This window comes from Plecotus auritus (assembly GCF_963455305.1).
Source record: "Plecotus auritus genome assembly, chromosome: 9".
Classification (NCBI taxonomy): Eukaryota; Metazoa; Chordata; class Mammalia; order Chiroptera; family Vespertilionidae; genus Plecotus; species Plecotus auritus.
This window is the reverse complement of record NC_137783.1, coordinates 111,355,742-111,381,094: the sequence shown is the minus strand read 5'-3', so window position 1 is coordinate 111,381,094 and position 25,353 is coordinate 111,355,742. Positions and strand designations below refer to the sequence as shown.

The 25,353-nt window shown below is 56.4% G+C and overlaps 1 protein-coding gene across 3 annotated transcripts in view; it reads right to left on the bottom strand.

Moving 5' to 3' along the window:
• PDE2A (phosphodiesterase 2A) overlaps positions 1-25,353 on the bottom strand; it is a 90,115-nt gene that overhangs the window by 52,204 nt on the left and 12,558 nt on the right. Inside the window, exons 1-3 of one of the 3 annotated variants that reach the window (XM_080642736.1) lie at positions 11,808-11,876; positions 11,466-11,532; positions 571-632 (exon numbers count right to left, since the gene is read on the bottom strand). In XM_080642736.1, the coding sequence (XP_080498862.1) occupies positions 571-632; positions 11,466-11,484 (81 nt within the window). In that variant the 5' untranslated portion in view covers positions 11,485-11,532; positions 11,808-11,876. Of the gene's footprint in view, positions 1-570; positions 633-11,465; positions 11,533-11,807; positions 11,877-25,353 lie in introns of those variants that run through there. The other 2 variants (XM_080642735.1, XM_080642734.1) reach the window with 2 other exon arrangements.

Here is a 25,353-nt window from a genome sequence, read left to right as displayed (position 1 = left end):
GCAGGAGTGGTTCTGGGAGGCGGGGATGTATGAAGGGAGAACTGTGGCCCGGCTGTAGCTGCAGAAGAAGCAGGCGATGGGTAACATGGAGAATTTTTTAGCAGAAAAGTGACACGCTCAGGTTTGTATGTTAGAAAGATCCTTCTGGCTGCGACATGGAGGATGGGCACAACCGAAAGCAGACAGCAGTGAGCTGTCCCGGGAGAAGGTGGCGAGCAGGGGACGGGGCAGGCAGCAGAATGGAGAGGAGGAGAGAAACTCATGAAATACTTAGGGCAGAGAATCCACCAAGAATTGTTGGATGGGGATGGGGAGGATGAGGGAGGAGTCTGAAATGGCTCCCAGGTGATTTGAGAGGAGGGCCAATCTTCAGTGGGAGGGACCCACCAGGCACGAATAGGGTGGGGTTGGTGGTCTTGGTGTGGGGTGACCCTAGGCTGGAGGGGGTGGGGCTTGGGTTCGGCTCCAGCTTCCCAGTTCTCCCAGGGGCGAGGGCAATGCTCAGACTTATCCCAGCCTGTGCCCCTGTCCCCGCAAGCCCACCCACTCCTCCCTCTGCTGAGCTCTCACCTCCAGTCGGGCGTCTCTACTTCCTGGGGGCACTGGCTCCTGTGCAAGGAGGTCCCGGTTGGCTGCAGAGACAAGAAGGCCAGGGGCTCAGGTGTGCCAGTCCTTCTCCCCTTCTCCCCAGCCTGCTCCCCACCCAGTCCCCACAGACCCTGGCTTCTTGTCCACAGGTAGCCGCGTCCAGGGAGCCGAGCCTGATTGCACCCTGCTCTCTCCCCACACTCCCCTCCTGCTCCTGCCTTCTCCAAGCACCCTAGCTCTGGCATATTCTCTGCCCCTCAACTCTGAAAACAGGGCCCAGCCCTTTCTTGAAGCCAAGCGCCCCTCAGAAAGGAATCCACCACACTTTTACCCATTCCCAGGCCCCCTCCATTTCTGCTTCTCTCCAGGGAACTTCACCAGCTCTCTCTACGCCTCAGATTCCCCATCTATAACGTGGGATTTGTAGTGTCCGGCTCACATAGCCACTGGGTTGGGCTCCCAGCTAGGGTTTCTGTGAATCCTAAATGTATATGACCATGTGTGTGAGTCTCCAACCCCAGCCTGGTGCCCAGTTGTCCGGGATCCAAATGGACCCCCACCCTGCCTCCCATCAGCACCACTCGCACAGCTCCACGAATGCTGGTGGACACCAAGGACTGCTCACCTGATCTTCAGGATGCCACCAGCCAGGTGGCATCCAGAAACCCCAGCCTCTCTGGGAGGCACTGCCGGCCGGCTGCCCCTCCCCTCCCCCACCCAACAAGCACACCCAAGGATGGGACAGGCACAGGCGGCGGGATATTCTGAGCCTGGCTTCGTTCCCGTCAGCTGCTGGCCGCCATGCCAGCCTGGTGCTGGCGCAGGGGCTGATTTGATTTGGCAGCTTTGGAAGCATGTGGTGGGGACAGGGAGGGGGAGGGAGGATGAGACACCCATCCCTGCTAGGAAATAAACAGCCTCAGGCACTCAGCGAGCCGGGTGAGAGCACAGTCTGGTATGGGGGGCTGGTTCCCTGCCTGGCGCCCCTCTTCTCACCCAGGCCCTGGATGCCTGCCCACGACTGCTGGAATCCACGGGTCACAGGGGCGACAGTAACTGCACCTGGTGTGTGGATGCTTGTGGGGTGGCTGTGGCAGGGTGTCTGGTTGTGCCGCATGTCCCTGTGTCCTGGGGGGTCCCCTGCTCAGCCATGCCTGCAGCTGGGCCTGAGCCTGATCCAGGATGACGGGGGGCGGGGGCGGGGTCTGTGTGCAGAGCAGTGGGCTAGATGTGGCCATCTCCCAGATGACTGTGGCCACGCGGCTGGGCCTCTACGGAGGACTAACTGCAGGTCAGCACGTGACAAGGTGACCCCTGTGTCTGAGTCCACTGGAGGGCCTGGCTCTGTAGCATTGGCTCCGGCCTGTTCCTTCCCTCTGTGCTATGACCCTGCTAACCCAGTCATGTCCGGCGGAGGAAATGACGAGGGCTGAGATAAGTGCCTGACCCCACGGCCATCCCTTTTGTCCACAAGCCGGAGCCCGCTTTTCCACAGGCCTCTGATGATCCACCCGCTGCGCCGCCTGGGACAGCCCTCCCCTTCCTTGAGAGGGGCAGCTAGCTTCACTTGCTTCCCCAATGGCCCCTCGCCCTTTGGTTCCTTGTCTCCAACTTCACGCGTGAGGAAGGTAGACAGGATGAGGGGAGCCTCAGCTAGGCATCCACAGCTCCTCCAGAATCCCCCCTCCTGCCACCCCCGCAGTGAGAGCAGGTCAGCTCGCCCCCCAGAGGCCCCAGTACCTCACCACCCTGCTAATATGTTGCTGGCACCCTGGGGACCTGGCTCCACAGCCCCCAGTTAGAGAACTGCGACTGTAGGGCCAGGGGTTTTCATTCATTGACCTCAGCATTGAGAGGTCAAGGGTGTGGAGTCAGACCCTAGTCTCAAGGGACCCACAGGCCAGGGCTGTGCCCCAGACACCAGCCAGGAGGTCTGGGTAGGGTGGAGCCTGTTTGGGGGAAGACGCAATGTCTCATCTATCACCACCTCCCCATTGTCCCACCATCCTCTGGGGACCTCAGGGCTCTCCCCACCCAGCCACAGGAAGCTGAGCCCCTCCTGGAAACAGAAGGAGGGGACACTGAAGGAGGGGCTCCAGGGCTAGGGGGAGACTCAGCCATGCCCTTGGGGTCACAGAGGCGGAACCTAGGCTCATAGAACTCAGCTGTCACAAAGGGTCTAGGGCAGTGGTTCAAAACCTTTCTAATGCCGCGACCCTTTAATACAGTTCCTCATGTTGTGGTGACCCCCAACCATAAAATTATTTTTGTTGCTACTTCATAACTGTAATTTTGCTACTGTTAATGAATCGTAATGTAAATATCTGTGTTTTCCGACGGTCTTAGGCTCTACAGCAGCGGTTCTCAACCTGTGGGTCACTACTGTAGAGCCTAAGACCGTCGCAGAGAGGTCCTGGGGGACTTCCTGGAGGAGGTGTGGGTGCCCAAAAGGAAGGGAACACTAGGTTCCAGGGCAGCCTCCTAACTAGAGACATCGATTTTCACCGGGGGCTGTGTCCATGTGAGCATGGGAGCACATTCCAGTTATGGAGTCCTGAGCTCTGGGGTGTGTCCCAAGGACTGGGTCGGCCCAAAATAGGGGTCAGCCAGGCAGCAGGCACAGTGACAGAGAAGAGAGGCATCTGGGCAAAGAAGAGGAAGGAAGAAGAGCTCAGGGCTGAAAAGAGAAGTCTGTCAAGTTGGTCATTACACAGTCCTCAAACCCAAGAAGCTTGATGCCAAGGGCAGTGTGCTTCCGTGACCCAGGCCCTGCCACAACCTACTGTGCAACTTCCCCTCTGAGGACCTTCCGCTCTCGGAGCTGCCTTCCTCCTCTGAAGAATAAAAGGGTTGGACTTGATGATCTCCTAGGGCCCTTCCAAGTCTGTCTTTTGAGAGAGGCTGACACACAAGGACAGCCGGAGATGGAGACTACACGGATGGGGCAAGAGCCCGAAGGCAGCAGAGGTGGGAGTGAAGAAGGGACAGCAGGAAGAGCAGAGGGGCTGAGGGAAGAGAGGGCAACCCCAGGGAGGCCCACTGTGGGTTGGGCAGCTGGGAGGGGCTCCCTGCTGGGACCCTATCCTCAGGGCCAAGACAGGAGGTGGAAGACAATGGAGCCTTGTGGATGATAGGGAGCAGCTGTCACCACCCCATCTGCCTTCTGGCCTGTGGGAGGAGAAAGACCGAGGGTGACAGACAAGGACTCGCCCCCTAACCTGAGTCCTGCCTCCACTCCTGCTCTCCACGGGCTCCAAGGGAAAGGGGGGACACCCAGGACTGGGAATCAGGAAGCCAGGTTTCAGGCCCTGCTGTGCTGTGTGACTTGAGGCTGCTCCCAGCCTCTGTCACCTCATCTGCAAACCAGGCAGTGGAGCTGGGCTTCTGAGGACCCCCCACCCCAGGCGGGCTCTCTGGAGGGCTGGAATCCTTCTCGCCAGCCTGACTGTGGTGTGGGGACTGAGGCATGTGCACAACCCAAGAGGCAGCAAACCACTGGACAAATGGGCCAGCCTTGTGCTCGCCATAGGCGAGTACCCATCAGTCATCGCTCTCCAGCATCCTGGCCTGGGACCCCCTTCCTTAGGCCCTTCCACAGCCACCCCCAGGGCACAAGCAGGGTTGTCCCTCCTCGGCCTGCACTCCAGGGGTGCCAATGCCTACACTGCCCCTCTGGCTGCTCTGGCCTCTACCCTAGTCGGAGCCCTTGCACTTAGGGCCCTCATGGGCAGGGGTTTGTGTGTTTCCGTGTCTGTGTCCAGGAAGCGTTCATGTCCTGTTTTCCCCCTCAGGCCAGGCTGCCGGGGGGAGGGGGGCGAGCAGGACTCTCCTTCCTCCTGTTGACATTTCTGCCCAGAGACTTTAGGGGCTGGGAGGCAAGGGCACTCCTTTCTCTGCCATAATCTGAAATGTTGAGGAATGGAGGCAGGGCTGAAGGAAATGACCTCTTACCCTGCAAGCTTAAGGAGTGGCAGGTCTCACACGTGCACATGCACCAGTTCTGTTAGGGCCAGAGAAAGCCTGTGTGACCCAGGTCAGGAGGGTCTCATTCCCCACCTAACCCAAGCTCAGCCCTCCCTGGGGGCGGTGGCACCTACCACCCCAAGCTATCATCTCCATTGCTTCTTGTTCTGCTTTAATAACTGAACATCGGCATTAACAAGGCAGGTGGTTGCAGCTCTTCCCAGCAGCCCCATTTAGAATCATTGAATCATCACATCATCAAATCCTAGAATCTTGGATTCACAGAATGTCTGCATCTTCGGGTCCTGGAGCCTCAGAATCTTAAAGTCACAGAATGTCGGAACTGCACAACCACACCTCCACGCAGCCCTGACAGGGAGCTGAGAGTCGTGGACGGCTGGATCCTCACAGACAGACAGTTCTTGAGTCTGTCATCCATCCCAAGAGCTCATAATATCCCTGGAGATATTGACCCCCAACTTCCTCCTGGTACAGATGAGAAAACGCAGCCCAGAAAACGGCCTAGCTCAAGATTATCAGAGTGGGAGCCAAGCAGGGCCCAACTCTGAGATTGCAATATTTTGGTGTTCTGGACACTGCAAAACTTGTCGGAGAGTTACCTTCGACACCTGCAACTCCTTTGCTCTTCCCCTCTCCCTAACTCTGTGCCTAGGCCCCCAAGTAAAGGCAACCATAGATGGTGGTGGCGGGGTGCGGGGGGGCTCAAGGGGCCAACTCCCTCAAGGCGGGGCACAGGAAAACACCAGCCAGAGGGCAGGCTCCTCTGAGGAGGTGCTCTGAACACAGGACCAGAAGGTCCTGGGCCCCCAGGGTCCAGCCACACGAGAGGCAGCAGCTTCTAGGGGACCAGATCCAAAGTGGAGGGAGCACTTGAGGCTTACGAGTGATATTAGAGCCATCACGTCTGTTTAGCATTTTCATAAATTTACATTTTAACTCGTTTAGGAATGTATGCATTCACTTTTGGATTTGAATTTTATTAAGTACTGTATTTCACAGGCTGTTTTAGGTTTTGCATTCTGAACACTCTTTGCCCAGGGCAGATCCGAGTCCCCAGGCTACAGAGGAGGATGCAGCAGCCCGAGCTCGGGCTGGGTCTCCTGGTCTCCATTTAGCCTCAAAGCTGCTGACATGGGAGGCCTTCCTGAGACCTTCTGGTCCTTAGAGGGCCCTGACGCAGGCCCAGGCATCTGCCCTCAATCCCTGTCCTTCCTCATCCAAATACCAGGGGCAGCATTCTCTCTCTCCCTTCACCTCTACAGCTGACCAACTCCCTCTCCCACCCCTTTCCCCCCCGCCCAGCCCCCTCCCCTCTATCCTTGACATTTCCCTGTCTCAGCCTCCTCATCCCTTGTCTGGACCACACTACACCGTCTCCACATGGGCAGCCCCACCTCCCCCCTCACTCCTTCAGTGCGGTCTCTCTCCAGCCAGGGCCCAAGGGGCTCCCCAACACACAGGGCTGAGCCATCCCTGCCCTGCCCTGCTCTCCCCCCTCTGCCCGGATCCTTCTGGGAAAAGTCCAAATCCCTTGACATGCCTTATAAGCCCTGCACAATCTGGTCCCTGCCGGCCTCGCCAGCCTCGTCCTCTCTTGATGCTTCACCACCTCCTCGCACCCCCATCCCACCTACGCAGCCTCCCCGGTAGTCCAGGATCCTGCTTCACAGAACTGTGGAGCCACACTTTCCTTTCTGTCTGCCACCAGCAAGCCTTCACATTTGCCATTCTCTCCTTCTCTCTGCCCAGAACTTTCTCCTGGCTCTCCCTTAGCTCCCAGTTTACATATGTTTCCTCCTGGAAAATCCCCAACTTGCCCCTCCCTCTCACTGGGCTGAATTAGGGGCCTGGCTCTGTCCCACGATGGCCCCCTAGTTTCTCTCCAGCAGTGCCCTCACCACACAATCTACCAGCATCAATATTTGTCTGCACCCGCTCCTGCATCCCATCAGCTCCCTACCATCAGCCAGGTACCTGGGTCTATCTACCTGATATGGGGCAGATGCATTGTTACCCATACTTGGGGTAATGTGTGGCAGAACATTAGGGCCCACACTGTGCTCATCTCTACCTATCCTCTCTGTTGGGCACATAGTAGGTACTCACTTAATGTCCACCTATGAAGGCCTGGAAGTACACAGCATGTAGCATGGACAGGCAGGGCTGGGGTGCTCGGAGGAAGAGAGGCCCTGGGCTGGGCTGGGGACTTCCTGGAGGAAACATCTGGGAGGATCCTCCATGTCAGTTCTATGACAGAAATTGAGGAAAGGCCACAGGAAGTCCCCAGTCCAGCCCTTAGGGGAGCATCAGAGCAAACCACCAGAGAGGCACCAGGAGATTCAGTGGCCAGGACCCAGGGTAAGACGCTGGAGGGGCTGGCAGTGTATTCAAGGAAGGCTTCCTGGAGGAGGAGCTGCTTCTGGCTGTTTTGTGGCAGGGAAGAAAATGGAGATGAATCAGGTTGGATAAAGTGGAGAAAGACAGAGATGTGGAAGAGAAAGCTCTGTCCCTGTCTGTCCTTTATCCCTGAGAGAAGAGGGAGGTGGATGATCAGGAGGCGTGAAGGCTAAGGCGAATGGAGATAACATCAATACCAACACCATGGCCAGGGCGGGTATGGATGGCTGGGGCTGGCAGGGAGCAGGTCCCCAGCTGTGGCTGGGAAACATTTCCTGTCTCCTAGCCAGAGGGGTCATTAATAATCATTTACCCACCACAGGCATCACGGAGGCCAGCCAGGGAGCAGCATGGTGCTGGGGCCAGAGCCCAGCCTGATGGCCAGGAGAGCTCTATTCTAGGACTGGTCCTGCCACCTTGCTGTGAAACTGGGCAAGTACCTGACTCCTCTTGGCTCTGGTAATGCTGGTAAGAGGAGGGCCTCAAGAGGAGGCTGCCTAAAGTCCCCTGCCTCCGCTTGGGCCTCAGTTTCCCTATATGGCAATTGGGCTGCTGACCCTACAGAGGGTTACAACATCTGATGACTGACATGGGCATCTGGACTATGGCAAGCCCAGCTCAGGATGCCTGGGATGGGCAGTCCGGACCCAACATCTGAAGAGGGAGCCTCATGGAACCAGGTGCACATCAGGTTGGGGGAAACACGGACGGAAGGGCCATCTGCCCAGGGCCTGGGGGCTGACAGTGCGGCTGGGCCAGGAAGACAGGGTTTCTCAGACACAGAAGGTGGGAGCCCCATGAGGCCTACTTGGTCACTGATATGATTTTAGCACTTAAAACTGTGCCTGCCTGGTGCCTAGCAGGTGCTCGAGAAATGCTTTTAGACGACTGAATGAGTTAATCTGCTAAATGAGAAGTTGGTGAAAGGAGCTTGGAATTTGGAAAGAGCTACCTGAAACATGACGATGACAATGACGATGACTCAGGCAAAAGACAATGGGGTGGGCAAAAAGCTTGGATGTGAAAACCTGAGAAGGATGGAGGCCCAGGGATGGCCGTCCGAAGCCACACCGTATTGCTTGGGAAGGATCAGCGGTCTTCAAGATCCCTCTTCCTAGTTGGGCCAGAATCTTCCTCAGCCTCAACCACATTTCTCTGTTCACCCAACACCGTCTTCAAGGCCCAGCTCAAGCCCACTCACTTCAGAGAAACTTCTGGAATGTGAGGCTGAGGCACTGGCCCCCAGCCCCTTCCCCTGACTAACTCTGGCAGTCTCTGTGCCTTCCGACCGTAAGTCCTGTCCTTCATCCTTTCTAATACCTGTTGGCAGGCTGCCCAGTAATGTCTCCTCGCAGTTTTCTCTGGAGGGTCTGACCTGCATCTTCCTACTAACAGGATCTCCCCCATTAGACTAGAGGGTCCCCAAAGGTATGACCAGGCCTCTTTTTCCAGATAAGGGTCTCTGTGGGGACAGGGACTACTCCCCCCATCAGATGTAGGTGGAGATAGACTAAGGTCTGCCTGGTTGTCTCCCAGCCCAGGGGCCCTCCCTGGGGGCCACACAGAGAAGGGAAGAGGACAGGCCAGCAGAAGGGGCACTTGCTGCTCAGCACCCTGGAGGGGACAGGAGCCAGGAAGGGCACTGGGCCACCGAGGGGACTAAGACCTCATGGTTGGCAAACTCGCCCAACTCCCAGCCTGTCCCGAGGTGCTCTGGCACCAAGGACGTGTCATCCGGGTTACCACCCAGGCGTCACGGCCTGGCCCGGTCTGCTCTCTGCGGAGCACGGTGAGGTAGTAGTAAACACAGTGACCCTGCGACACGTGCATCCTCTCCCCACCCTCCTCCAAATCCCGGCCCAAAACACGAGACAGGCTAAGAGGAAAAGAACAAAGGTTCCCGGACCACGACATCGCCCGCCGCCTGCCTGTCCAGCGCCTGCTCAGCCGGAAACCCAAGACAAAGGCCTTGGTCAAAGCGAGGAGGATGAAGGGCAAAGGGTAGACGCAGCTTGGCCTGAGGGGGCCATGAGAGAACGTCACTGGGCATCTCTGGGGACCTAATCGGGAGGAAAGCAAGGACAGGATGGCAGCCAAGCCCTCCCTGCACACATGTCACTCCACAAACATTATGGGACACCTGCTGGGTTCCGCACACCCCAAACATTACATACCTCGTTCCTCACCCCACATACCGTACACACACACTCTCTTACCCCCTGTAGGACATTCCACGGCCCCCACCACACCCCCACACACCCCTTAACTTCCTTGATACCCCTCACATACGCCTCACCACGCACATAAACAGCTCACAGGGAGAAAAGATCACACAATCCATACATCACACTAAGAAGTCACAGAGCTCACACACCCACACTTCACACCACACTCAGCCTCCCAACATGAACCTCACACCCCCCACACTCACCTCCCTAACCACAGACACACATCCAATTAAATTCAACACACACACCACCCAGACATAGAGACACACCCTGCATAGATAATGTGCACACCAAATGTCACACCAAAAGGTCACGTTTGTGGCCACACACAGCCCCTCAGCATAGACAATCCTGCCTGCACACTGCCTCCCCCCTATGCACACAGGGGTGCGTGTGCATGTGCGCACACACACACACACACACACACACACACACACAGAGCCTTGAACCCCTCAGCCCTAGATGCTGCATTCTTTCCCACCCAGAGTTGCTCCAACAGCCACCACACAGACACATGACCCTCAAACACCAACACACAGGTCCTAATCTATTTCCCAAGCAAGCCTAGGTTGTACATAGTGACTCTAAGCCAGTCACCTAGGCTGCAAACACACTCAGACCCACACACAGCTCCCCCCACGCCCACCCCCTCTGCATTAATGAAACCTTTCCTCAGGCCCCTACAGTGGCCCTTCCTGGCAACACACAGCAACCAACAACATAGACAATCACACAATGCAATGCCCCATGCAAGCTGCCCCTACAACTCCTCCCACATTGACAGACATACAGCCACATACACAGAAGTTCCCTATACACATAATAGTCATATATACAGCTGCCTGCACTCCATACCCCCAATGCGCCTCCTTCCTAGCCACACACAGCATGCAATGCCAGACACTCACAATCCTCACACTCCCCATAAGCCTCTGAGAACCCCTCCAAACAATCCCACTCACGATGACACACACAATACTACATGACACAACACACATGATCAAACACAAGGCACACCCAACATATGCAACTCAGCCTGTCCTACACAAACACACACCCCAACTCACCCAACTCATCCCACCACAGGTGACTGACACCAGATGGCAGTTCATCCCACACCCCCAGCTGTCCCCACTCAAGACCAGGACAGCAGGGATGAGGGGGGTTTATAAGTTATAAACCCGGTGCCCCATCGCACCGCCCCCACCCACCTTAGATCCCTGGGCACCATCCAAGGACTACCATTCCATGTTTACTCCCTCCCACCAGTGCCCACACCACGTCATGCCTGACAACACGGGAGAGGTGGAGGTCCTGGGGAAACGAGCCCAGCACTCTGAGCCTGCCCCTCCTCACCCCAGAGCAGAGGCAGGTATAGGGGTGACCACAGGGAAAGACCCTAGGACAAAGAGAGAGACCTAGGGAAATTGGGGGAGGGTGGGTCACGGACAGACCAAGAGAGGTGGGCACATGGGCAAAGAGGCCAAACAAGAGAGAAACAGAAGCAGAGAGAGAGGATGCCCAGATAGACTCAGAGAAGCCAGAGGAGAAAACAGAGAATAAAGTGGGACCACCACACTCAGAAATAAACAAGAGGAGAGGGGGAGACAGCCGGGAAGAGACTAAAAGACCTTATATACAGGGGCGGGGGGGAGGAACAGCAGGAGCAGGGGAGGAGGAGGAAGGAACGTGCTGGGAGGAGGCCCTGGGACCCTGGGGTAGGGTCCCAGGTGAGGACTGAAATCCAGATGTTTGAGTGGGAACCTGGGTTCGGGCACAGGTGAGGCTGTGAAGTAGAGGTCCAGGGGCTTGGAGTGAGGCCCCAGCCCTGAGTTGGGGTCCTGACTGAGGGCTGCGGGCTCAGGTGTGCTGGGTGTGCCCGGAATCTGACACACATGGCAGCGGTTTAGGGGTTTGGGCAGGGTTCCTCCGCTCCTCTGGGAGGCAGGTGGTTCTAGACTTGACAGAGCCTTCGGGGTGGACTGGTCCCACCGTGTATCGGGAGTTCAGTGCTTGGATGGAGTTCTGGATCCGAAAGGGGTTCAGAGTCTGGGGTGAGGTTTGGACTGTGAGCGGGGCTTCACGGGCTCCGGGGATGGGCTGCAGGCAGCACAGGAGTGGGATTCAGAACGAGGGGAGGGTCTGCACCCCGAGGAGGGCTCGGGGCCAGGGTGGACCTCGGAGCCGGCGGCTGAACGCTCCGGGAGGACCCGGGCGGGCGCTGACCGTCACCGCTTCTCCTCGTGCCAGTGCGGAGGGCCCCCCTACCTGCAGGCTGTCGGCGCATGGCGGCGGCGGCGGCTCGTCCGGCTTGAGGAAGACCTGCTGGCCCCGCCTGAGGAATTGGACAACAGCGATGAGGATGTGGTGCAGCACCAGGACCATGCTCGCAGCTGCCCGCCCGCCCGCCGGCCCGGCCGCTGCGCTCGGTCGGCGCGTCCGCGACAGCTTCGCTGGGTCCGCGGTCTGTCCTCCCGGGCCCCGCCCCGGACCGCCCATTCCCCGCCCCCCCCGGCCGCCCCGGCCCCGCCTATCACCCCCGCCACCCTGGACAGCACCTCTCGGCTCGTCCGATCTTAGGACACCAACCCGACCCCCACCAGCTCTCACCTCCCTGACCTCTCCGCTCTCAAGTCTTCCGGACTTAAGACCCCGCCAGGTAGCCGGCTCCCAGCCTTCGCTCCCGTTTCCTGCCCCTTTGCCACTCCTTTCACTACCTCGCAGGGCTCGCCTCTGGAGCCCCTCTCCTGTCGGATCACATCCTCTTCCCTGCCACTTAGGAAGTCCTGGAGCCAGACCAGCGCCACAAGGCAGAGCGCAGTGAAGGGTGGTGCGGGGGGCGGGGGGGACGGGGGTAAAAGAGAGGGGAAGGGGCCCTCGCTGACAAATTACAAGGAGCCTGAGCTTGCTCCTCTTCCAGGAAAAAATGGTGAAGTCAGGGAGAATTTTGGAGAATGCTCTAAGACGGACAGACCCTGGGAGCAGTAGCAAATCTGTGAAGGAGACACGTGCGCACAGACAACGAACGCACACACGGGCAGGCGCACCACTCCTGAGAGGGGGTAGGAGCACTGGAACCCCAGCACTAGGCATGCCGGTCTGCGTCGGCGTCCTCGGCAGCCGGAGAGGCTGCAGGCCCCAGGGCGCGCGGTCCGCAGTTTGGCGATGGGACCCATGCTCCCGGAGCGCACTTCTCTGCAGAGCCTCTGCACTCGGGCGCCTGCGACAGCCACGACGCTCCTGCGCCCCCTGCTGTCCTATCGCGGCGGCGCAGCCAGGCCCTACTTGGCGGTCAGCCTGGCTGGGAGGATGGGGTACGGAGGTCACCCGGGTTAGCTCTCTGCCGGAACCCACCCTGTTCCTGTCCTTCGCTTGGCATGAGATCAGCTGCGGCGGTGAGACGTGTCTGGACTAGAAGATGCGTTTGGGTCTCTCCTGGCCTTTGCCAACAACTTGCTGCATGACCTTGGTGAGATTCCCCCTCCCGGATTTCTGGGTCTCAGTTTTCTCATCTCCTTGACAAGACTGCCAGAAGAATCAACACCGAGAATGGTGGGAAGACAGCCAGAGTCCTGACAGCCCTCGCTGTGGTCTGACCTGAATCTTTCCCACTGCACTGTGGGTCCCCCTCTCTGCATCTCTCCCCTCCCTCCTTGGCAGGTGACTCAGTGAACCCCCAGCCTCCCAGCCTCCCCACCTCACTGGGCTGATTCATCTGGGCCCTTTCTCCCAGGGGAGTGATTTCATTGATGTTGAGTCACTGAGCCCAGTCCTCCAGGACTCGGTCCAGGCACCTGGCACACAGGCTGTGCCACCAGCCCAGGGGAAGGCCCTTCATGCCAGGATTCCCCCACCTCTCTTTCTGAGGCTCAGCTCTGGACATGCTTCTTCCCCTGCTCAAACACCTTGAGTGATGCCCTACCACCAGCACAGTAAAGCCCAGCCCCTCTGCCTGACGTGGCAGACCCTGGGTCACTTAGCCCTGGCTTGTTTCCCCAGCTTTGACCCTTTCCCCACCATGCCTTAAATTTATACTTCCTGTTCTTTTCGGATGGATGAATGACTCATTCTCACCTTCAAGCCTTTACCCATGCCACCTCACCCCCAGTGCCCTCCAGATCCTGTTAATCTGCTTATCATTCAGGGGCGCTGCAGAGGTTTCCCCCCCCCGCCCTTCTCCCCACCCCTCCCCGCCCCACTCAGGAGGCTACCTTAGTCCTCCGGGTTCCCTTTGTGTCTTTGCTGGGTGTCATGTCTGGAGGTGTGGGGAGGGGGAGGGAACATCTCTATCCCTGAGTGATCCAGGCCAAGTCAATGTATTTTACTGCATCTTCAAATTAGGGGCAATTTGTCTTACTTATTAACACTGTAAAAAACATTACATGGGCTAAGATGTGTAAAGGTTCTGGCCCAGAAAAGGCCCTCCTTTGCCCCTTTTGGCCTCAGTTTCCTGCTCTGTTAAGAGAGTGACTGATGTAAGGCTAGTGTAAGAAGTGAGTCTGAACCCAGTGCACAAACCTGTTGGTAAATCCTGGGCACCTGTCACCAGGTCGGTGCAAGGCTCGGGATGCCCTCGGTGGGACACAGGTACCCAGAAAGTATGTGTTATGGCCACTGGCCAGAGCTTTTGTTCTTCAGGGGAGGCCGACCATCTCAGATCCCACAGCCAAGAGGCAACCCTGGCCTGGCACAGCTACCATCTGTTGGGCTCTCAGTCCTAGGCAGGACCTCCACACACTCACCTTTTTAAAAAATACATGTATTTTTATTGATTTCAGAGAGGAATGGAGAGGGAGAGAGAGATAGAAACATCAATGATGAGGAGAATCATTGATCGGCTGCCTCCTGCACGGCCCCCACCAGGGATCGAGCCTGCTACCGGGGCCTGTGCCCCTACTGGGAACTGAACTGTGACCTCCTGGTTCATAGGTCGACGCTCAACCACTGAGCCACACCGGCTGAGCAACACTCACCTTTTGAGAAGTTATTTCTGAAATCTTACTTGGTCTCTTATACTGCAGCTCAATAACTGGGGCCCCAGGAACACCTGTGTCTCTCTCAACTCAGAGAGATTTGCATTGTGTCAATCCTTTTTCAGGGGTCCTCAAACTTTTTAAACAGGGGGCCAGTTCACTGTCCCTCAGACCGTTGGAGGGCCGGACTATAGTTAAAAAAAAAAAGAAAACTATGAACAAATTCCTATGCGCACTGCGGGCCCGGGACGAGTCGGCTGCTAAGCAGGACAGGCAGCGGCACCCGGCGGGCCGGATAAATGTCCTCGGTGGGCCGCATGTGGCCCGCGGGCCGTAGTTTGAGGATGCCTGCTAGATGCAGGCATTCCTCAGAGGGTTCGAGTCCTAACTCTGCCATAGACTTGCTGTGTGACTCTGGGCAGGCCACTGCACTCCTGTGGGCCTAATTTTCCTCGTCTGTGAAATGGTAACACACTAGATTCAATAAACAAACTGCTTTCTTTTGACGCTTGGCATGATACAGAGTCCTTTCCAAAGATCCCCTGCATGTAATCCTCGAAATTCTCCAACCAGCTCCCTCGCAGAAGAGGCAGCCGAGGCTCCTCCAGGGGGCAAGAAGGCAAGCCTTGCCCTGGCTCTCACAGCCAGAACGTGACCCTTGCTCCAAGACCAGGACTCCTCCACTCCCCAAGTCTACATTCTGTGATTCTGGTGGGTTCTCACCCCGGCTCATGCCTGGGCCACCTCCCCACCACCACCACCACCACCACCACCACCACCACCAATACCAGATATTTTTAAATGCTCCCAGGTTTACAAACCCTGGATGAGATGCATCTTGGCTGATCTCAGTACCATGGAATTAAGGGTGAGGGATGGCCTACCTGGGGCTTGGGGCTCTGTGTCTGAGGGGCTTTAACATTTATTAAGCACTTACTGTGTGCCTCACATTTCATCTTCTCAACAACAGTATAAGGTAGGATCTATTGTTAGCCATATCTTACAGAGAAGGAAAACTGAGGCGCAGGATGACTAAGGAACGTGCCCATAGTCACACAGCTGAGAGTAGGGAGCCAAAATTCAAATCCAGGTGATCTGGCTTAAATGTGTGCCTTAAATTCACGCCCCACCCCATCAGGAAAGGCATGTGAGAAAAACAGATTTCTCCACCTCTCCTTTTGTCCCCAACAGTGCAGTTACTGAACCACGGAAGTAGCTGGCCCAGCCCCTCTAGCCCCCTTTTCGTCTCACCACTTTAGGGGCCACTCTAAGGTACCCAGTGACCCAGCTACCTCAGGGTAGGTTTTTTCAGAAAAGGTGACTCAGCCAAGAGTCTGGATAATGGGTCACTTGACCTCAGGCTCTGTCCAGGAGCCGACCCGCCCTTGTTCCTAATCATGGCACCTCTGTGGGCACTTCCTCACCCAGGACTGGTGAGCAGACTTTCCCCCTTACCATCACTCCATCTGAGACCATTGAGCCAGCAGACCCTCAATAGACCACAAATCTGCTCCCATCCCCATGACCATGTGTCCTGCTTCTATGCGCCTGTCTGGTGTCTGACATGCATCTATCCTGTTGCTGCTAACCATGGTCGGACTTCCAGAACCCCCAGTTCAAACCTAGCCCTGCCCTGACATGCTGGGTGACCTTGGGCAAGGCTCTGGCCCTCTCTGGCCTCAGACTTCTCAGCAGCTGTGAAGGTTGGCCTGGTTCTCTTTGAGGGCTCAGGAAGCTCAGGTGTTGGGAGGCAGGATCCAGGTAGGCCTAGGTGGGCAGAAGACAGCTCTCCTGAGCAGGCAGGCACACCAGGCCCAAGGACTAAGGAAGGACCAGATCCCAATACAGGAAGCTCCTTAGGAGAGAGTGTGTGTGACTCAGTCTCTCCATGGCTTAGAGTGGAACCCATGGGCTAAAGAGGGCTCCACCCTCCGAGGGGGGCTGCAAGGGGACAATCCAAGAAGCATCCTGAGGACCTGACATCTCTGTGGGTTTGCGTCCATCCAGAGCCTTCCCTCAGCACTTCAGCTCTGAAGAGGCCATGGGTGCAAACCACCCTTAGGTATCTGTGTGGGGAGGGTGTGTGTGTGTGTGTGTGTGTGTGTGTGTGTGTGTAAGGCCCTGCACCCAGGTCTGTGAGCATGATGTGGGTGAAGGCCGGAGAGAATGAGTACAGGTTTGTAAATTTATCTGTGAGGATGTGTGAGTCTTCCATGGTATAGCTGAACTTGCGTGTACACAAATGTGTGTGTGTCTAGAATATGCAGATGTGTGTGTGCAAACAAGTATGTGTCTGTGTGCAGGTGTGAATGTGTATGCACACATGCAGGTATGTGTGTGCAGTTGTGTGTGTTCACAAGTGTCCAAGTGTGGCACATATGGGCATTCATATATGAATGTGTGTGCAAATGTGTGAGTATGTGTGTATCCAAATGCACACCAAACAGAGGTGCTGCCACTAGCCACTAGCCCAGGTCAGCCCTGTGTGACTGCTGGCTGTGGCCCCAGGTGTGGGAGTGGCCCTCACAGAGAAAGAATCTGGCTGCAGACAAGTGCTGGGGACAATATGGATTTGGGCTCTGGGTGGGCAGGGCCTGCTCCCAGATGCCCTACAACAGCTAGAGTTCAAAAGAGCACAGGCTGAGTGAACTCAGGGCCCCGTGAGTGGGGGATGGGTCAGCCATAGGTCTCCTTCATCTCCATCTCATTTCCATGTTATTTGCATATACATTTGTCTTGCCTACAGCAGATGGATGGCTCCATGACCCTAGAAGGGGAAGGGAACCTGTAGGATTCTAGTCAAGGACTAATCCAGGACCTGCTGGCTTACATCGAGGCTGAGGTCCAGGGATTTGGGCCTTAGCATACCTTAGGCCTTGGTATCTGCTTCTTACCATCCATGAACCCTGAGATCCTTCCACTACACAAGGCTCCCCCAGGCCACTCACAGTCATATACATGCTCACTGTCTTTCCACCAATACACACCCCCTCACTCCTACACAGACACACTCCTACACACATCCCTATATGCATGATCACATGCTCCTACACAGAGAGGTAAGGTGGCACGTCTGCCCCAGTGTCTCCTTTGGGGACCCTGTGCCTTCTTCTGATGCCCATAGATGCTGGAATCATCTTTTCTTCACCCAAGCCTCAGCCTGCCTCACTCACACCCTCATGGCTCCCCATCGCCCACAGGATAAAGTTGGAGCCCTGGTCCTGGCCTTCATGGCGCTTAACCCTCACCTCCTCACCCCACTCCTCCCACCCCTGATGCTGACTCCTCCCACACCACCATCCTGTCAAACTCTGATCGGTCCTGAGCCATAATTCCCATGGAAACCAGGAAGGAAGATGAGCAAAAGAAAAACAGATCCCAGCCTTCTCAGCAGCTCTACCAACCTCCCCAGCTTTGGGCTCTCATCCTACCCCAGGGACAGGCAGTGGGCTCAGGTGCTCAGGCTCCCCAACCCCAACTGCCATCTTCAGGAGCCTGGGGCAATGCAGAGAGAGTGCAGTGTGAGAAACTCTCCTGCATCATCCTCTGAGCCCGGTCCCCTCACTGAGCCCACTCCTTCTCTCATGCCCATGCCCTTACCCTCCCCATCGTCTCCCCTCACTGGTGCCTCCTGACTTCCAGTCTGTAGTGCTGCTTTGATTTCAGCCCTAGGATGTTTCCTCCTGAGCTTTGACTAGCAAGCTGGGTGGGTGGAGGAAGGCAGGCCTGATCCAGGCCCGGGGTTGCTGCCCGAGTCCTGCCCAGCCTTGCCTGGACAGCTGCAGCCTACAAGCTGCCCAGCTTCCCTCCACTGAATATTCCTGGGCTGGCCCTCTTCCAAGGGGTGCCTCAGTCTGCAGTCAGCCACTGGCCCCAGCTCCCCCCCCCACACACATGTACACACATGCACAGATGCGTACACACACACACACACACTCACACACACACCAGGGCTGCTTGGAGCTGAGCCCATGAGAAAGGCTACCAAGGCACAAAATTCTAAGCAGAGAGAGAGAGAGAGAGAGAGAGAGAGAGAGAGAGAGAGAGAGTGTGTCTAAGCAATAGGGAACCAAGGCCCCATGCTCTAAAACTCCCTGCCAATTCATTTAGGGAGGCCCCAGTGTGTGGCTTCGAGGTTCCAAGAACTCACAGAGTTTTTGTCTTCTAAGAAAATCAGAGCCTCTATTATAACACCCCATGTTTTGTTTTTTTAATTCTCACCAGAGGATAAGTAGAAGGGAGGGAGGAGGGGGAGAGAGAAAGAAATATCGAGGTAAGAGGTACACATGGATTGGCTGCCTCCCACATGTGTCCCTACTGGGGCTGGGGAGCCTGCAACTCTGATCCTGTGCCTTCTTCTCCAAGGTGTGTGCCCTTGACCGGGAATCAAACCCTCAACACTTCAGTCTGAGGGCTGACGCTCTAACCACTGAGCAACCGACCAGGGCTCTACTGCCCCATGATTTGAAGCGTCTGTACTTCTTACATTCTATGAAGGTAAGAGTTAGAGTCTGGAGGATGTAGGCGCCCAAGATCCTAATAGCCTATCATTCTAACTGCCTGGGACGCCAGGACTCCCGGACTCCAACACTAGGATTTCCCTCAGAACCTGGTGGTCTGTGGGCTTGAGCCTCTGTGGATACCAGGCAAGAGTGGGCCCCAGCGAACTCCTGCACATGGAGGTGCATGCCAGCCTCCACCTTTCTGCATGCACCCGTGTCCATGCCTCGGGCTCCACCACCCAGCTCTCTGCTAATTAAATCCGAACTTTAAAGGGGAGGGAGGGCCAGGCCACTCGGTTGATTTTCTCATTTAATCCGACTTTACAATTGATAAAACGGAGGTCCTGGGACAGGGGTCATTTGTCACTCAGCTGGAAACAGTGGAACAGCCACCCAAACCTGGCCCCAGCAAACCCGTGTCTCCCAGTAGCAGGCTAGCTCCCCAAAAAAGCCTGGGAGCCCCCTTCTCAGTCCCTCTTCTGAGTTGGGGCCACACTGGAGCAGCTCCTGTCACCCCTGAGACCGCCCCCCAGCTCCAGAAGGCAAAGACCGTGGTCCTCTCTTCTCTGGCTTCCTCAAGCTACAGGCAGTTTAGAGCCCCATTTCCTGTCCTGATTGATCCAAAGGCGCTCGATCCACAAAGACTCCTTAATGGGACCGGGAGATGTGGCGTTCAGTTTCTAAGCACCCGTCGCTATGGAAGCCAGGTGCTGCCAGCTCAAAGCCTAGCAACAAGGCTCGGGGTGGGGTGGGGTGGTGCGGGGCGAAGGGCATTGTCAGGTGCTCCTGAGGCAGCCAGCAAGAAGGGAGGGCTGGACCTGCCATCCTGGCTGGGCTGCAAGGGGAGGAAGAAGGCAGAGGGAGCAGGGCCAGGCAGAGAGAGACTTGCAGAGACCCACAGAGGGAATCTAGAGACAGCAAACGGCAGAGACACGGTCAGAAAGAGGGAGACGCGTGAGGTGGAAGAAGACAAGAGCTGGTCAGAGTCTGGGAGACCACTGAGTCAGACAATTGGCAGGGAGGGACTGACTCTCAGACAGGCTGACTCCCGGGGAGGGAGAGAGTGTGTCCGGGAGCAGGAGGAAGCCACAGGGGAATGACAGAGATGGATGGGCCCATGACAGGAGGAGATAAGCCTGAGGCAGGAGGCAATATAGAGGCAGATAATAAAGAGAGGACTAGGAACAGAGGGGCAGGCGGGGCACGCAGATGGGGAGGCAGAGCAAGCAGCAGCAGGGCAAGACGGGCAGTCTGAGGACAAGGGCACAAGGTCCCGGGAGCCCTGAGCTGGCCCCAGTCCCGAGCCCCTACTCAGTGGTCTGCCCATCTGTGGCATGGGCGTCACCAGCCTTGTACAACCTCCCCACCACCCGGCTCTCCCCCAGAACACAGAACCATCCTGGCACTCACTCTTGGCCAAGGGACTGGTCAGAGATCCCAAGTCTCCTTACCCCCAAGGGACAAGTCAGCAGGCTTGGGAATCCATCCAGAGCTTCCTCCCCACCCTCACCGGAGTCGACCACTTTCTGGTTACCATGGTGGCACCTTCAGTACAGACAGCACACTTGTCCCCCTGCCAGAGTGAATGAGCCTAAGGTGCACCCCCTTCTTCTTCAATAATAAGCCCAGACCCAAGGGTGGAGCGGACGGATCCGTGGAGAGATGGCCCACAGCTGTCCCTCTCCGGCTGTGTCTAGGGAAGGCAGGCTTTGGGGAACCCAGAGCAGCCTGACCCCTCAGGGGCAGGGAAGTGGCAGGCACTTGACAGGTGACAAATCGTTAATCCTCAGGGCAACCTGTTACAAATGGGAAGACTGAGGCCCCCAAGAGGACAGTGACTTGCCCTAAGGTGCCTGAAGCAGGACTTGAATCCAGGTCTCTAGGGGCCAGTGCAAGTTGGAGGGCCCCATGGAGGCCCCCCTGCCAGGGTGGAGACAGCCACTCCAGAAAGGGGGGCAATCCCAGCCTGCTCAGGGGCCCTTCCCAGAGAGAAGTGGGGTTGGGTTCTAGGCCACCATTCCTCCCAACACCAGACATCCCCCACCTCATGCCAGAATGGGTGACAGGGTTTGCCTAGACTCTGTCAGGTGTCAGGTCTCTCTGCCTCTCCCTCTCCCACTCCCACTCCTCTCATTTCTCTCCTAATTGTTAATACTGTCAGCAGCACCTGACAAGCACTCTGACATGTGCCCTTAGACTGAGGCACCCCATCTGCCCCCAGAGCCTTGCTCTCCCCAAATTCCTGAGGGAGGGACAAGACAAAGACTAAGTAAGCACCTACTATGTGCCCCTGGTGATGTGAAGCACTTGACATTCATTATCTCATTAAATTGTCCACAGGGAGCTCTGAGAGTTCACCCCGCCTTTTGCAGCTCCTGGCCCCTGGCCTCCCTGCCCACCCTCCCCCCACCTCACAGCAACAGTAGGTGCACATAGGTGCCTAGGAACTGGTAGTTTGATTCTCAGCTGCAGTGCCCGTGGTGGGAGGCAGTGGGAGAAGAAGGGGGAAGGTGTAGGGTCGGCAGGTGGAAGGTGAGAGAAAAAGGGAAGGGAGAGCGGGGGGAGGGGCAGGGGACAGCAGGCTGCTGCACACCAGCCTCACCCTATACACACATACACCCTGCACGCTGGGCCTGGGCCACAGCCCAGAAGATCGACCCACGGCGCCACACTCCCCCGAGCCCCAGTTCCTGGAAGGTGGCGCTGCAGGAACTATCGATCTGCCTCCCAGCTGCCTGGAGGCTGCCTCCTCCATGCAGCCCCCTAGCTGATTGCCGGGGTGCGAGTCTAGGAGCAGCCTGGGGACAATGAGCAGTGACCCTTCAGCTCTTCCTCCTCCTCAGAAACCTGGTAGATGGGAAGTGCAAGGGCCGACACCAAGGTTCGTGTTCATACATGCACGTTTGTATGTGCACGTGTGCGCATGTATGCGCATGTGTGCAAGCATAAATAGGTCAGTAGGGCAGATGAGTTGTAAATACAAGATATGAACCATACAATCTGGGTTCAAATCCCAGCTCCTCCATTTCGTGGATATGGAACCTTGTGCAAATCACAAACCCTCTGAGCCTCAGTTTCCTTATCAGTACGGTGAGGTTACCAATAATTACCAACTAATAGGGAGAATGAGATTATAAATGCAGAGTTCTAGCACTGTGCTTGGCTTACAGTATTTTTTGATACATGAAAGCTTTTATTACTGTTACTGTGAGGTGTGTGTGTGTGTGTGTGTGTGTGTGTGTGTGTGTATCCTTGGAAGATCCAGGAGTGATTTCTGGCACTCCAGCAAGGGGGTGTAGGCTGCTCCCTAACCCTCAGCTGCCCAGAATAGGGGCTGCAGCCTCACTCTCAGCTCGGCCACAGAGAAGGGAGACCCGAGGCACCTCCCTAAAAACAACACCTGTGCTGGGCGAGGCTGTGTGAGGGAGATGGATGGCTTGGTGGCCACCAGGCAGGACCGGTGATTAGGAGACTAACAGCCCAGCATCCGGAAAGGAATGGGAGGGAGGCTGAACTGTGGAGCCATCCATCAGAGCTGGCAGGCCCAGCAAAGCTATCCAGCGAGATGGACGAGAGGCAAGGGGGCAGCTGTGAGGTGGGGGGAGTGTGGGCCAGTTAAGGGCCAGGCAGCCAGGCTCAGCCCAGCACTGACCCTTTCAGTAGCCCTGAGTGAGTCACTGTAACCTCGGGACTCAGGTTCTTCCTCATGTCTCTGCCCTGATGAGTTCCAGCCACAGCGGATCCAATATCAGGCCCAGGGACAAGAGGAGCCCGGGAGGGTGTGAGGGGTGCAGAGAGGCTCTCCCTCCTGTGGGGCCCCATGCAGCCGAAGATCTCCGCGGGTGAGGAGTAAGGGGGCGTGGCACAGTGTCTGGGCTGGGAGCCCAAAGACCCAAGTTTGAATCGATTTAGGACCCCAATCCCTTGCTGACCTTAGCCAAGGCCCTGACTTCCCAGGTCCTTCCCTGAAAAAACCTCCCCCACTGCCATTACCACACGTATGCCCAGTGTCAGAAGGAGTGAAGGGCCATTAGCAAATTTCATCCAAACTGAGCGCAAAGCCTGGCAGACGAGGCTCAATGGTTGAGCATTGACCTATGAACCAGGTCACAGGTTTGGTTGGTCGGGGCATATGCTTGGGTTACAGGCTCCATCCCAAGTGTCGGGTGTACAGGAGGCAGCTAATCAATGATTCTCTCTCATCATTGAAGTTTCTATCTCTCTCTCTCCCTCTCCCTTCCTCTGTGAAATCAATTAAATATATATATATATATAATTTTAAACCACCTACAAACAAAAACTGAGGGCATGGGCCCTCCCACCCCCCACCCCCCCTGCTTTTGGAGTAGCCGTCACCTGGAAAAATCCTGGCCAGCAAATCTGGCAGGAGGTCCTGTGTGGGTAAGACCCATGTGGGCCCACAGTCTCTAATGACCTCAGCGAGCTTGATCAAGTCACTTACCTCTCTGGGCCTCCGTTTCCCCATCCCAAAAATCAAACAAGCAACAACAACAATCTTCATTGGCTCCTCTTTCCTTGTGAGACAAACTGCAAACTCACTGCACCCGCTCCCTCCCAGGAACCCCGCTTCCATCCTACACTGAGGCTGCTCTGGGTTTTGTCAACCCCCCATCCCTCGATGGTTCACAGGCCCGCCTCTGGACCTCTGTCTCTGCACTGGAGAGTCTCCTCACTCAACAGGGCCAGAAGCACCACACGCCTTCCCTGGGGTGTCTGGGTCCCCATCTCACTGAGCTCTCAAGGGTGAGGGCCAGGCTGACCTGGTTCCCAGGGTGGGGGAAGAGGTGGGCAGCTCAGGGCCTCCAACAGGGATGGCACGTAGAGAAAATGAAGGGAAGGACAGGAGAAAGAAGGGAGGGAGAAATGAAAAGAAAGCGATGAGAAAGGAGGGAGGGAGAGAGACAATTGTCCCCCAGGTCCATTTGGATCTAACAATCTGAATGAACTCTAGTTCACTCTAGGTGGAGCTCCCATCCCCCATCCCCCCCGCTCATCTCACCCCCACTCCCCGTTGGGCCCCAGCTCTTGTCACACACATTTATACAAAGGCCCAGAGCCAAAGGGGTCACTGGCCTCTGACTGCACCCTGAATGGAGGCTAAGAACATGCCTGGTCGTCATAGCGATGCTGCGATGCTGTCATCACTAATTCATCACCCTAGCCCTGGGAGGCCAGCGAGGTGTGAAGAGAGCTGGTCAGAGCTGATGAGAGCAGCCAGTGGGAGCCGGAGCCTTGGGGCTGTGGCCTGGGGGAGGGTCAGGGATTAAGTTCCATTTCTCCATCCAGCTGTGTCCTCCCTCAGTCTCCTAAAGCTCTGGGAGGAGAGACACAGACCTCTCCCCAGTCTGTCCTGTGCACCTACTGTGTGTCCAGCTCAGTCCAACCACAGAGATGGGGGTCGGTGAATGCCTGGATAGAAAGTCCCCCACCCCAGTGTCTGTGAGCACGTGTCCATGCCCTACTGTCCCCAATGGGGCAGGGGGATGCCCCTCTACTGTCATAGGCGCTGAGAAGGGGTGGAGGGAAGGTGGAGGAAGTAAGCCCATATTGTGCCCCTTCCAGGCAGGCATGTGCCAGATATTCCTAAAAAGCAACCCATTCAATCCTCCCAGAAAACCTCCAGGATTGGAATCTTTACTCCATTTTACAGATGCCCGCATGTTCTTTCTGCCTCCTCCCAGCCAATCCTGTCTGCTCCTCCTCCTCCAGGAAGACTTCCAGGCTGCTCCATCCCATTCCCCCTCTAAACTCCCAGTGCTGATGGGTGCGGGTCCTGGTCTCCCCAGTCAGACTGACTGCTGGCTCTCCCTTCACCACCCGGGGCTGTGAAGGGCACAGGTTTTTTTTTTTTTTTCTGTTGGAAGTCACCTGTTCCTCAGGGGGCAGAAAGGCCAGACTCCACCTGCCAGGCACCCCGTCCTCCTCTGACCCAGTTCCTTCATTCCCGGAGCCTCAAAACAAGGCATCCACTTGGAGCAGGAGAATGGGGATGAAGTTAACAGGCATTCACTCAACACGTATTTACTGAACACTTAATGATGAGTGGCCTGTGAATGGATCTCAAGACACAATAGTGAACAAAATGAAACATTCCTGCCCTTTTGGAGATTTGTCCTATAATCTCAGCACCGGGGTTTGCTTTACACACATCTACTTGATTCTGGTAATATGTATGAAGGTTGGTATTACGATGCCCATTTTACAGTGAAGAAAACTTAAGATTAGAGTGACAGGAACTTGCCCAAGGCCACACCGCTAGTAACCAGTAAAGGCAGGATTCAAACCCACCTGTGTCTGACCACCACCTCTCATTCTTGTTAAGTTCCTGGGTGGGGCATGGGTGTCACAGACCTAGCCCCTGCCCTCAAGCCTTCCGAATCTAGTTTACCCGCCCAGGTCTCCAATAAGCACCACTGGGAAGTGCTCCCTGAGTCTGATCTGAGTCCCTCCTGCTGCGCTCTAACTCGGGCCTCTCTTTGTTGGGGCCTCAGTGGGACGGAGGATCAGCTGTCCTCCCCTTGCAGACACCTGGGGTGCTTCCCTGAGCTCCTAGACCTTCCTCCACCCCCACCCTGCACAGAGGCCTCCCCCACAGGAGGGAGTGAGGTGTATTCTAAAAATACCTTAATCCCTCCCTGCTTGTGCTCTCATTAAACTGAG